The 12,162-nt window shown below is 36.8% G+C and overlaps 1 protein-coding gene across 1 annotated transcript; it reads left to right on the forward strand.

The window, feature by feature from the left end:
- Positions 1–3,402: 3,402 nt before the first annotated feature.
- LOC110441686 (ubiquitin-protein ligase E3B-like) lies at positions 3,403–12,107 on the forward strand (the record flags this gene model as incomplete). The annotated part of the gene is made up of 13 exons (XM_021484895.1): positions 3,403–3,501; positions 4,320–4,435; positions 4,675–4,724; positions 5,167–5,237; positions 5,576–5,640; positions 5,909–5,965; positions 6,670–6,774; positions 7,220–7,319; positions 7,698–7,783; positions 8,213–8,295; positions 8,487–8,592; positions 10,257–10,377; positions 12,073–12,107. Coding segments are annotated over exons 2-13 (993 nt in total), but the record flags the coding sequence as incomplete, so codon positions are not given.
- Positions 12,108–12,162: the final 55 nt, after the last annotated feature.

Here is a 12,162-nt window from a genome sequence, read left to right on the forward strand (position 1 = left end):
ACGTGCTCAGTCTGCTGTCCTCGAGTAAAGGACATCGCCACCAATGCGATATCAACACCCAACTTTTAGAACATTTGGACAAGGCAAAATATTAAGAACTCGCCATCTCAAAAACGCTGCCATGAAACCAGCATACTTAAAGGTTTACGAAGAAAGGTTACTCGACGCTACCATCCATACGTCGCAATAATGAAGTTTTCAGTGAAAATCCTAATGGCAAGACCAATACTGCGTATGTAAGACCACCCCTGAAGTGCGAAGTGACAGTTTGGGATCACACTAGGCGTAGATTCGATTTTCTGTGTCATTGTCGACAATCCACCACCTATCCATCTCATTCTTACTGGGACCGTTAAAAGAGAACTCAACCTTAAATTCCTCCAACTAGACTGCGCACCCAAGTGTCCAGCATACCTTCCCCATCATCCATGAGTCACGCTCGCTTTTGCTCTCTGCACCCCTCGAATATGTCATAGCGAAATCGAAGGGTCATTGTGTGCGATGTTTTTGGGTGAGACAAGAAGGCTAGTTTGATCCTTTGATGTACATCAAATGAACCTCTCGATCGCGAAACAGTACAACTGACTGGCTTTGAAGTCCTCTGTAATCTTTCAAGGACTAGCAATTGGTCTGTCAGGATTTTATACCTGAGACCAATCAAATAGCTAGCCGTGTGCCTTCCCTTTTGCTGTGACATATTCAAGGGGTTCAAAGAGCGAAAGTAAGTGTTACCTCTGGAAAATCAAGGATGGCCTTCCTCTCTGACATACATCTTTTTTATTGACCACATGTACAATTCCTAGTTAGTGCTAATTCGTCAGGAACGTCTGCACAAGAACGCTACACTTAACTAATGTTGCAGTCTGTCAAACACTCCTGGATTTTGATTGCTAAAGAACCTGTCTTCGAGGTAACCACACGCTCGATACTCCAGGCGATAAGTTCAGCATAAGTGAGCGTAACCCCTGGAGTATCGAGGGTGTGGAAACCACTGAATATACATGTCCATAACATCTCTTCCTCGGTATCCAGGGGTTACGCTCTCGTTTGCTCTCTACACCCCTGGCACCATCCTCGATATCCATGCGTTACGCTCTCGTTTGCTCTCTTCACCCCTGGAACCATCCTCGGTAACCAGGGGTTACGCTCTCGTCTGCTCTCTACACCCCTGGCACCATCCTCGATATCCAAGGGGTACGCTCTCGTTTGCTCTCTCCACCCCTGGAACCATCCTCGGTAACCAGGGGTTACGCTCTCGTTCCCTCTCTACCCCCCTGGACCCATCCTCGATATCCAGGGTTTACGCTCTCGTTTGCTATCTACACCCCTGGCACCATCCTCGATATCCAGGGGTTACGCTCTCGTTTGCTCTCTACACCCCTGGAATATGTCATAGCAAAACTAAAGGCATGAAGATAGCTGTTTGGATGGTCTCAGGTAAAAAAAACAACGGACCAATCGCTAGGCTGATACCTGTCCTTTGAAGATTACAGGAGAGACGCCCGACTTCAAAGCCTGTCAATTTTTACCGTTACGTGGCCGCGAGATTCTTTTGATATACATCATAGGATCGAACTAGTCTTCTTGTCTCAGGAACAAGGTGGCGCACATTGAGCCTTCAAATTAGCTATGACATATGCAAGGGGTGCAGAGAGCAAAAGTGAGCGTAACCCCTGGATATCGAGGATGATAAAATCTCGGCTCTTTCCGTCATCGAAATCCTCTGTTGATAATGACTTTTTTTTACTATCCAAAATACATTTCTACAGGTAATGGTGAAAATCATCTATATAATTTTGATAAGGAATGGAAAAAAATGTCTGAAATGTAAACAATTGTAATAATATAGTACCTATGTAATCCCTATTAACAGGCCATGTACAATGGACAATAAATCCCTGTAAAATCCTTAGACACCTCTCCTTCCATCCTTGTTCCTGTCCCTCTTATTTCTTACTTCTTTGTCTTTTTTCCTTCCACTAAAACAATACATTCGCTTCAACATGTAAACATAAACTGTTTTAATTTTAGTTTTTTCTTCTTCTTTGTGCCACATCTAAAATGCATATAATGTTATTAAATACGATGAAATTTCAAATTATATAGAGTTTACGAGGTATCTGAAAAAAAGTTTATTTTGCAATTGTAACATCATAAGTCATATTAATGTTAAGAATGGTAAAATATGGCTAATCAAAGAAAGAAAATGTGTGAGAATGGAGAATGTGTGAAATGAAACTGATATAATATGATAGTTAATATATTGTTGAATAACTTAAAAAAAAACGTTTAACTTAATAATACTTAAAACTTAATAAGTTGTTGTTAATACAAAATTGAAGATATTACCGTACTTATTAACTCGAACCTAATATCCCTCTCATTTTCATGGATGTTGTGCATTTCTATATCAACACATTGTTATTAATTCTTTGTAATGAGCATATTTACACGTTTTAGGGTTTAGATCAAGTTTTGTTAAATATGCCACCTTAAATATGCCAATGTAACACATTATGATGATTAGTTATATATGGATGTAACACATTATGATTAGTAAGATATGGATGTAACAAATTATGATTACTTAGATATGGATGTAACACATTATGATTAGTTAGATATAGATGTAACAAATTATGAGTAGTTAGATGAAACACGTCATGATTAGTTTAATAAAGATGTAACACATTAAGATTAGTTTAATATAGATGTAACACATTATGATTAGTTAGATATAGATGTAACACATTATGATTAGTTAGATATAGATGAAACACATCATGATTAGTTTAATATAGATGTAACACATTAAGATTAGTTTAATATAGATGTAACACATTATGATTAGTTAGATATAGATGTAACACATTATCAGGACCCTGTGTAAGTGATTGTACGGTGGTTTTAAGTTCTCATGGTGGCATTCGTGCTGTTCAATATCCTAAAACGAACGTAAAACCACTCAAACACATAAAATAGTAGTGATGGTATAGATAACGAGTTTTGTTAGCGCTGAGGCCTACAGAAGATCTTTTGGGTAAGATACGATTATATTAATTAGAAGTCGTGTTATAAAATGTAATTATGTCATGAAGTACCCCTAATACTTCTATAGACGAATAATTTGTTAATTAAATAACGCGCTTTCCTCAAGCCCAATATTTTAAGCTATTTTTATGCTGATGCTGTTTATCACAGTTTTTCATCGTTCCATTTGCCACTTGGCCGCCATTTGACCTCATCATACAAAAACATTCGATCTAACGACTTTATTGCAGTTTATTAGGTGGTGCGTTAAAAAATCAATCTTATATTTTGGCGCCAGAAAATAAAATTTACTTTTGAGATAATCCCTCGTGGTGACATTTTGTAACCGGAAGTAAAGAGCGCCACCTGTAATCTACTTCCGTGAAAACAACAGTAGTTCGAGCGGAATGAAACTCAGCTGTGTTTACATGTCTAAAAAGAACTTTTGCTGAGGATGTTTGATACGAAAAAGTATAATCTTTGCAACAAGTATTTACAGCGATTCCTATATCAATATGTACTATCTCATTATTTTGTATTGGCTGTTAAAATTAACGATTTATAACGTCACTCGGACTACAGCATAGGGTCTTGTCTGCTTGTGGTATTGGTTGAAAAAAATCAGATAAGCTTTGATGCTGTTTAGCTATGTTATTAACTGTGTAGTACATAGCTCTTTCAGCTTATGTTAACAAAAGCAATTGCTTGGAGTCTGTTCGACCGCAACAGCACAAGTCGCATTTTCACCGTTACGTGTTTTGTTTCATTTTACTGATGTATCAACCACATTTAGGCCTATATTATAGTATATATAGATGTAATGGCTTATTTACGAATGTTATATTTAACATCAACTTAAGTTTCCTCTTATTTTACAAGCAGAGTAAAACTAAGAGCTATTGTTTCACAGGTACTAGCCTCGTCTGCCAATACACCTATAATATAATTATAGTATGTGTGTATTGACAGACGAGGCTAGTACCTGTAATTGAATGACTACCAGGGTAGATCACAGGGAAAGAAATTAAGACTGTGAGTACCAGTACAGCTGAAGACAAATAGATCTGTTATCTCTTATTTGTAACAATATAACATGGTATGTAATGTACCAGCATCATGCTCTGAAGGAATTCTGCCAATGAAATGTTATTCTATTTCTTCAGGGCGGTTCAGGTCATGTACACATAATATCCGTATGACATATGAAGTTTGAGTGTCAGACATTTCACTTCCAGCTTCATGATCCTCTAGACCTAAACAGATCTTATGTCAATATCTTTTGTTTACAGAAATGTTCAGTAAGGTAGGAGGAGGTTCTAAGAACCAGTTCCTCGAGCAGACAAAGGCTGCACGAGCGGAGAGAGCCCAGGGAAAGGAGCGGGACAAGCATGCCACAATACTGCAGGTAGGCATCATATTACTGTACATTGCTCTAGAAATGAACGAGGAATAAAACTTTTGTTTTCAGTTTTTCTGTTGTCTCCTTGAACCATTTACATGTGATGTCAGAGTTTGTACTCAAATAGTTACAACATTGATCAGTGAGATTATAATGGTCGATTTGATGATTGTTTAAATGTAACAAATTAATTTTGCTTCAAATGTTTCATGTGACTAATTTTGATTAAAAAAATATATTTGCAGGCACATATCAGGGGTTTTCTGACCAGACGACGGTTTCAAAAGGGATTACAGTATGTATTTATGGTCGTGTACACTTGCAATTTCTATAAACATTTATACTTCAAACTTTATACTAAAGTTTGGATGCAATAAATCTTTAGAACACCTGCAGCCATAGGTGGCTATGAGTTTTAGATAATGTGGACTCCAATGTACCAGGTATGTTAGACTCCCCGAGGAATTTGTGTTGATTTTCTGTATAATGAAATATGTGTATACATGTATCTGGCATTGATGAAGTGACACCTTTCTGTGTGAGCGTTGCTTGTCCAAATCTCACTTAGTGTTATAAAATGTATCTTCTTTGATGACTATAATTTTATAACCATATTAATTAGAAATAGTTTAATATTTTTTCCATAAATGAATTTGATTATTTAAGCTGTATCTTTTCTTTCAACTGTGGAACTGTGATATTCTATGCTACATATATGAAAATTGAAAATTTTGCAGGACTAGCATCAATGAGCTGCTCCAGATTCCAGAAAATCCTGAAGATGAATATAAACCCAAACTACTACCAGGTACAGTACGGTGCAATAAGTGTACTGATGCTTTATGTTGTTGAAATGTCTACTGATGGTTGTCATCACAAGAAGTTTTAGTAGTTTATATATTGTAGTTTACATTTACATGGTCATATCTCACTGTATTATCTATTTATATATATTTTCTCATTCTAAAATTGATGAAGCTTGCTACCTTAACCATGAACTATCGTATTCCATCAAAATGTCCTATATCCTCTGCTGTGAGTGAAGTCAGGAATTAAGCCCAATTTAGCCTCCAATTAAATGCTCCTTATATATTATTAAAATCAGATTTCAAAGGCCTTATATATTATATATGTTTTTTTCCATAGCCCTGGAGGTGTACAAGAAAATCCGACAATTTTTCTATGTATATTCACAAGAACCTGACAAAAGGGTAAGATTACTGATGAATAGATATAGTAAACTGTGAATGTTTTGTTCATGAAAGCATGTTTTGTTGAAATAGGTGCTTGATACAAATGTGTGATAAATAAACAAGCATTATATGATAAATATACTCAGTTGGTAAAACTTTAAAATATTTGCTTCACTACGGAAAATGTTTTCAAATCACTGCATATCCTTATTGAGATATGTTGAGTCCTTTGCTACCATTATCGGTGTATACTATCGCTGTGAGCTCTGTGTTATTTCTGTTACAGAAGCTTGAATTTTTATGTCGGTACCTGTTGTCCTCCATGGATACGGAGCAGATAAAGGTAACAACAGCTAGACTGTAACATGTCTGTCTAATGACCTAAATGACCTTAGCTGTTAATAGGATACTATCTGTCTAATAACCTAAATTACCTTAGCTGTTAATAGGATACTATCTGTCTAATGACCTAAATGACCTTAGCTGTCAATAGGGTACTTACCGGTAATCTTATAAACCCTAGACTCTAACATGTCTGTCTAATGACCTAAATGACCTGAGCTGTCAATAGGGTACTATCTGTCTAATGACCTAAATGACCTGAGCTATTAATAGGGTACTATCTGTCTAATGACCTAAATGACCTTAGCTGTTAATAGGGTTCTATCTGTCTAATGACCTAAAGGACCTTAGCTGTTAATAGGGTACTATCTGTCTAATGACCTAAATGACCTTAGCTGTTAATAGGGTACTAAACCCTATATACCTAAACTGTATCTGAATGGAAAGGCATCCATGTCATTGTGTACATGAATGTGTGGAGCAAGATTTATGAGCAGATTTGTTTGTTATTTACCTGTAACAGTTAAAAGATGTTAACCATCATTACAATGTACATGTGCGTAGTGTCTATCCATACATCATCAGAAGGTTCTTAAGCCAGGCCTGCTCTACATGTACTTTGTATGTATGACATTTATAAATCATGTCAACTTGTTTCTCCTCACTACCTACCTATAAGCTATAGCTACAGTATGTCTGTTTTAGTTGTGCTATGTGTCGGTGGCCCTGATGAAACCCTACGTAGTGGAATGGATCCTACAAGCTAAGAACATCATGTGGCAGAGTTGTTCCTGTCTCCGAACCCTCAGGGTCAGTATCAACAGATTGGGGATATTGTTATTGTGTCCGAACCCTCAGGGTCAGTATCAACAGATGGGGATATTGTTATTGTGTTCAGTTAACTTGCCTCACAGGTTTGGTACATTGAGCTGGCATTGAGATAATACATGGTGTACACTTCAGGATTGTGTATCATCCTGCTATTCCCTTCATCGTAGCAGCAAAGAATCCATTTGATTTATCTGGCCAATCTAAATTATCTACCCTGATTAGCTGTCAGATTTTTGTTTACTAAATCTCAATTGTATCAACATGTCATACAAACATTCCTGTCATTGCTCTTACTAAGTAATATTTTTATTGTTTTTATAAAGGAAAATTGTAAAATGTCTGCACTAAAAATATAGACATTCTAAACTACACGTTGTTTTAACCAGTATAAGCGTGGTTTTTGACAGTATTTTCTACGTTACAGCCGGAGAACCACACAGAAATGCAGTCCATTATGTTACACCTACGACTGTTGATCACGTTCACCAGTACCAGTACATGGAAAATACTTAAGGGGAAGACAGGTATAACAGTTATATACAGCATCATCCTCTGTATAAGATCATCAAATGTCCTGAAAACCTAACTAGTGACGATTCATTTGTGCATGGATTATACATCTAGATTCTGACTATTTTCTTCGCCTATTGACTGTAAATATGTTATGGATGGTAGTATGTGGGGTCAAGTAGTGGGTATAAATTACCCTGTAGATAGCAGTTCTCTTTTATTAATAAAAGAGAGAATATTTATCACTTTCAATGAATTACAGAAGTATGTACATTATTGTAAGTTGCTATATCATGACTTGAAGATTATACTGTTATTCTAGTGGTAGTGATGTTTGTCATTGACCGTCATTTAAAGCTCATAGTCTTCTACATTACTGAATTAACCTCCAGGTGAGCCGCTGGTCGCTATGATGAATCAGCTTTGTAACACTTTGATGGGAAATCTCAACACTAAAGGAATGTACCCAATCCTTCAGGTGAGTTATCTCCCATAGAGAGTGTGATGACCTTTGAACCAAGACAGTAAGTGTCAGACTTCTAAACAAAGGTTATAAGTAGCTGTAGAGATACTGCTTGTCTGCATTGCTGTAAGTGTTTTATGTTAATTCATATAAAATAAGGAGCTGCTTACAATAACCTTTAGAAACTGCCAACATCCTTTAAAAACCAAAGCAAATAGGTAAATAACAGGTGTTAACTCATTCATCCCCAGAAGACACATTTAAACTCTTCCAATCCAAAGGTTGGAATAGTTCATTATGAAATTTCAGGGGTGAATGAGTTAAGGTAGGAATATTTTCAATCAGTTTGTTTTCTCTCATTATTTTTTTCCCAAAAGATCAGTTGTGTTGCATGGCCTCTAACTGTCTCAGTCAGTTTGTCTGAATGTTTTTATCTATTTACAGGGATTACTGACTAGGGGCCTGTCAGCCTCCAAACCTGCCTTCAAACATGCCTCCTTGTCGGCAGTTGTCACCCTGGCTTTAAGGTACAGTTGTCTTTCTTCACTGGTTAATTGATATTTGCTGCATAAAATATTTCAAGAATGCAAATATAATCGATACTTTTTTGAAGTATCCCAATAAGATGAAATAAAAACTACTAATCTTGTTTATTTAAACATATTTAAATACAATTATTTTGATGATACATGTATGAACTCCTTGTTTATATTTTCAGGCCCCTCATAGCTTCAAACTTTTCCGAAAACCTGATGAACGTGTTTATACTACACATCCTCTCAGTGCCTGCTATTGTGTGTCACATGTCCAACATGTCTCCTGTTGTAAGTAGACAGGGGCCATCTCAGTAAATGTTTATACACAGAATCTGTCAGTGTCTGCTATTGTGTGTCACATGTCAAACATGTCTCCTGTTGTAAGTTTATACACAGAATCTGTCAGTGTCTGCGATTGTGTGTCACATGTTCAACATGTCTCCTGTTGTAAGTAGACAGGGGCCATCTCAGTAAATATTTATATACAGAATCTGTCAGTGTCTGCTATTGTGTGTCACATGTCCACTATGTCTCCTGTTGTAAGTAGACAGGGGCCATCTCAGTAAATATTTATATACAGAATCTGTCAGTGCCTGCTATTGTGTGTCACATGTCCAACATGTCTCCTGTTGTAAGTAGACAGGGGCCATCTCAGTAAATATTTATATACAGAATCTGTCAGTGCCTGCTATTGTGTGTCACATGTCCAACATGTCTCCTGTTGTAAGTAGACAGGGGCCATCTCAGTAAATATTTATATACAGAATCTGTCAGTGCCTGCTATTGTGTGTCACATGTCCAACATGTCTCCTGTTGTAAGTAGACAGGGGCCATCTCAGTAAATATTTATATACAGAATCTGTCAGTGCCTGCTATTGTGTGTCACATGTCCAACATGTCTCCTGTTGTAAGTAGACAGGGGCCATCTCAGTAAATATTTATATACAGAATCTGTCAGTGCCTGCTATTGTGTGTCACATGTCCAACATGTCTCCTGTTGTAAGTAGACAGGGGCCATCTCAGTAAATATTTATATACAGAATCTGTCAGTGCCTGCTATTGTGTGTCACATGTCCAACATGTCTCCTGTTGTAAGTAGACAGGGGCCATCTCAGTAAATATTTATATACAGAATCTGTCAGTGCCTGCTATTGTGTGTCACATGTCCAACATGTCTCCTGTTGTAAGTAGACAGGGGCCATCTCAGTAAATATTTATACACAGAATCTGTCAGTGTCTGCTATTGTGTGTCACATGTCCACTATGTCTCCTGTTGTAAGTAGACAGGGGCCATCTCAGTAAATATTTATACACAGAATCTGTCAGTGCCTGCTACTGTGTGTCACATGTCCAACATGTCTCCTGTTGTAAGTAGACAGGGGCCATCTCAGTAAATATTTATACACAGAATCTGTCAGTGCCTGCTACTGATATGACTGATAGGGACCATTTGGTTTAGTTTATGTATATACTGCATAGAAGTTGCAGACTTATTGGTATCACTGAAACATGTGTCAAAAACTGAATGGGCCGCTGACATCACAAGCTGTTTACCACAAAAAGTCAAACAATGAAAAAACGCTTTCATATTCATTTGTTTTTAATTTTAAGAAAATAAATAATAGTTAAAATGAAAGGAATACCTGGTAATCATATTAAATGAGCGACGATTATAAAGTGCCGGCGTGAAATATCTTAAATAATATTTTTTTTAGAACTATTTTTCGATGGTGTAGTCTTGCAATCATAGCAGTAGTGCTCAAACTATGTATTCTTACACTGCAAATAGCAGCTGAAGTTGAAGTGTCATAAATGAACCTCCTCATAAAACAGATATAGAAATGTACGGCAACACCAAATAAAACTACACGAGTGCTCTGGTGACTCCAGCTAGTTTATGTAGTAAGTAAGTCACTGTGTATTCTTTTGATTTGTACCTCTTTCACCCACAGTGCCTTACCCAGATGGTCACTCACAGAATATTCAAACGGTCACTGGATCTTTTGACCAACGAACAGAGCACTAGGATCATCTTCAACTCACTAGAGGGAAACTATGCTCTCTGTCTTCTTGGTAATATAAAAACATTTTTTTTTAACATATAGATACAAATGTAATACGCAAACTACATATAAATAAAAGAAGTACATAAACTTAAAATGTAAATACAATGTAATTTGTAAAACAAAGTTCACATGTTGTAGAACACAAACTTTACCTGTATGTTAAATTACCGTGTAATTTGTACTCACTGTTTGTAATATAGGCAAAATTGATAAACTTGTTTTAGTGTGAAGTAATGAAAGTTTATAAAAAAGGGACATTTGAATGTCAAGTTAAATGATGTGGTATAGCCTGGGTTGAAAATAGAGCAACTGTTCTAAATGTGTCATAAAATCATATTCGATACACTGTGATATAGTGACGAAGTATCAATATACACAAGCATTGTTTGAGTACGGTTTATAAAATTACTTTATCTGATTGAAAAGCTCTTTTTTCATTTACACATAGACATGTTACAACTGACGTTTCATACATGTTCTGTATAATATGAAACATACCTGGGTATGCTTTCTTTCACTGTTTTAAGTACATTGTATATACTATATTTATTTCATTATTACAATAATTTTCTGGCTGGTTTGCGCCTCGACAACTACAGTTGTGGGACCGCACAACGCACCAAAAATGGCGTGCGCACACCGTGCATACATCGTTCACACACCGTCCGCACATCGTCCACACATGGTGCGCCCAACTGTGCGATTTAGCAATCGTTCGCCCCGTTGTGCGCTTCTCTCCGCACAACTGTGCGATTTGGTATCGTTTGTAGATCAAAATTACGGATTGACAAAAATACGGAAGGCTTGTATGCGATAATATACACTGTGTATATATCTGTAATTTCTCATCCCAATAATCAAGATTATACAATTTCAGAATGCGTATTACACAGTATTACAGTGACCGTTAGGCTGTCAAGAATGGGTTTGGCTCCAAGGTAACAGAACAGGTAAATAACAATTTTATGAGTGTCCGGAGTTTTACCTGACCAGTGCCTGACACACAGAGCTGATATGCGATACCGTTTGACCGTAATAAAAAGGATTTGTTATTTGCATTCGTTTACCTATATATAGCTCCCCTTCACCTGGATTTTCACACACCCTGCCTTACCCGACGAGTTACGTAAATGCCCCAGGCGGGGAGAAAACTACGGTCCAGGTACATGTACACAATGGTTATGTTTACCTGTATACGGGGTTGTGTTGTAATTTTACATGTGTCGATTAAGTTTGTTTAACAACACAGAAAACACAATTCCTAAATATAAGAATTTATAGACAGAAAGATAAGTTTATAGATGTTGCTAGAATATAGAAACATACGTAAACATCAAGTTTATATGTTTAACAAGAAACCGTATAAATTGTTAAGGCGTTCCTCAATTTACACCAACCACGATTGTTATCGCACAACGTCCGCCCATCGTGCGCACATATGGGCGCAAGGAATGATCGTTCAGCTTTTTATCGTTCGCCCATCGTGCACACACCGTTCACACACCGTGCACACATCGTGCGCACACCGCACATCGTGTAACGTTGTGCGATCCCACAACTGTACAATAATATTGCTGTGGGGGAGAATACACAGAAAGTTTCCTGTAATATAGTATATACAAGTATAAATATCTGTTGTCCTTAATAGCCTACAGCATGTAAAAACTATAGCTTATAAAAATAATGATTTTGTTTTTTTCAGCAAATTTGGTGCAGCTTGGATATATAGAGCTAGAGGTAACTATTGAATGATGTATAGAACTCCTGACGTTATCATACAATGATGTATAGA

Source organism: Mizuhopecten yessoensis, unplaced genomic scaffold, assembly GCF_002113885.1.
Source record: "Mizuhopecten yessoensis strain PY_sf001 unplaced genomic scaffold, ASM211388v2 scaffold716097, whole genome shotgun sequence".
NCBI classification, from domain to species: domain Eukaryota; kingdom Metazoa; phylum Mollusca; class Bivalvia; order Pectinida; family Pectinidae; genus Mizuhopecten; species Mizuhopecten yessoensis.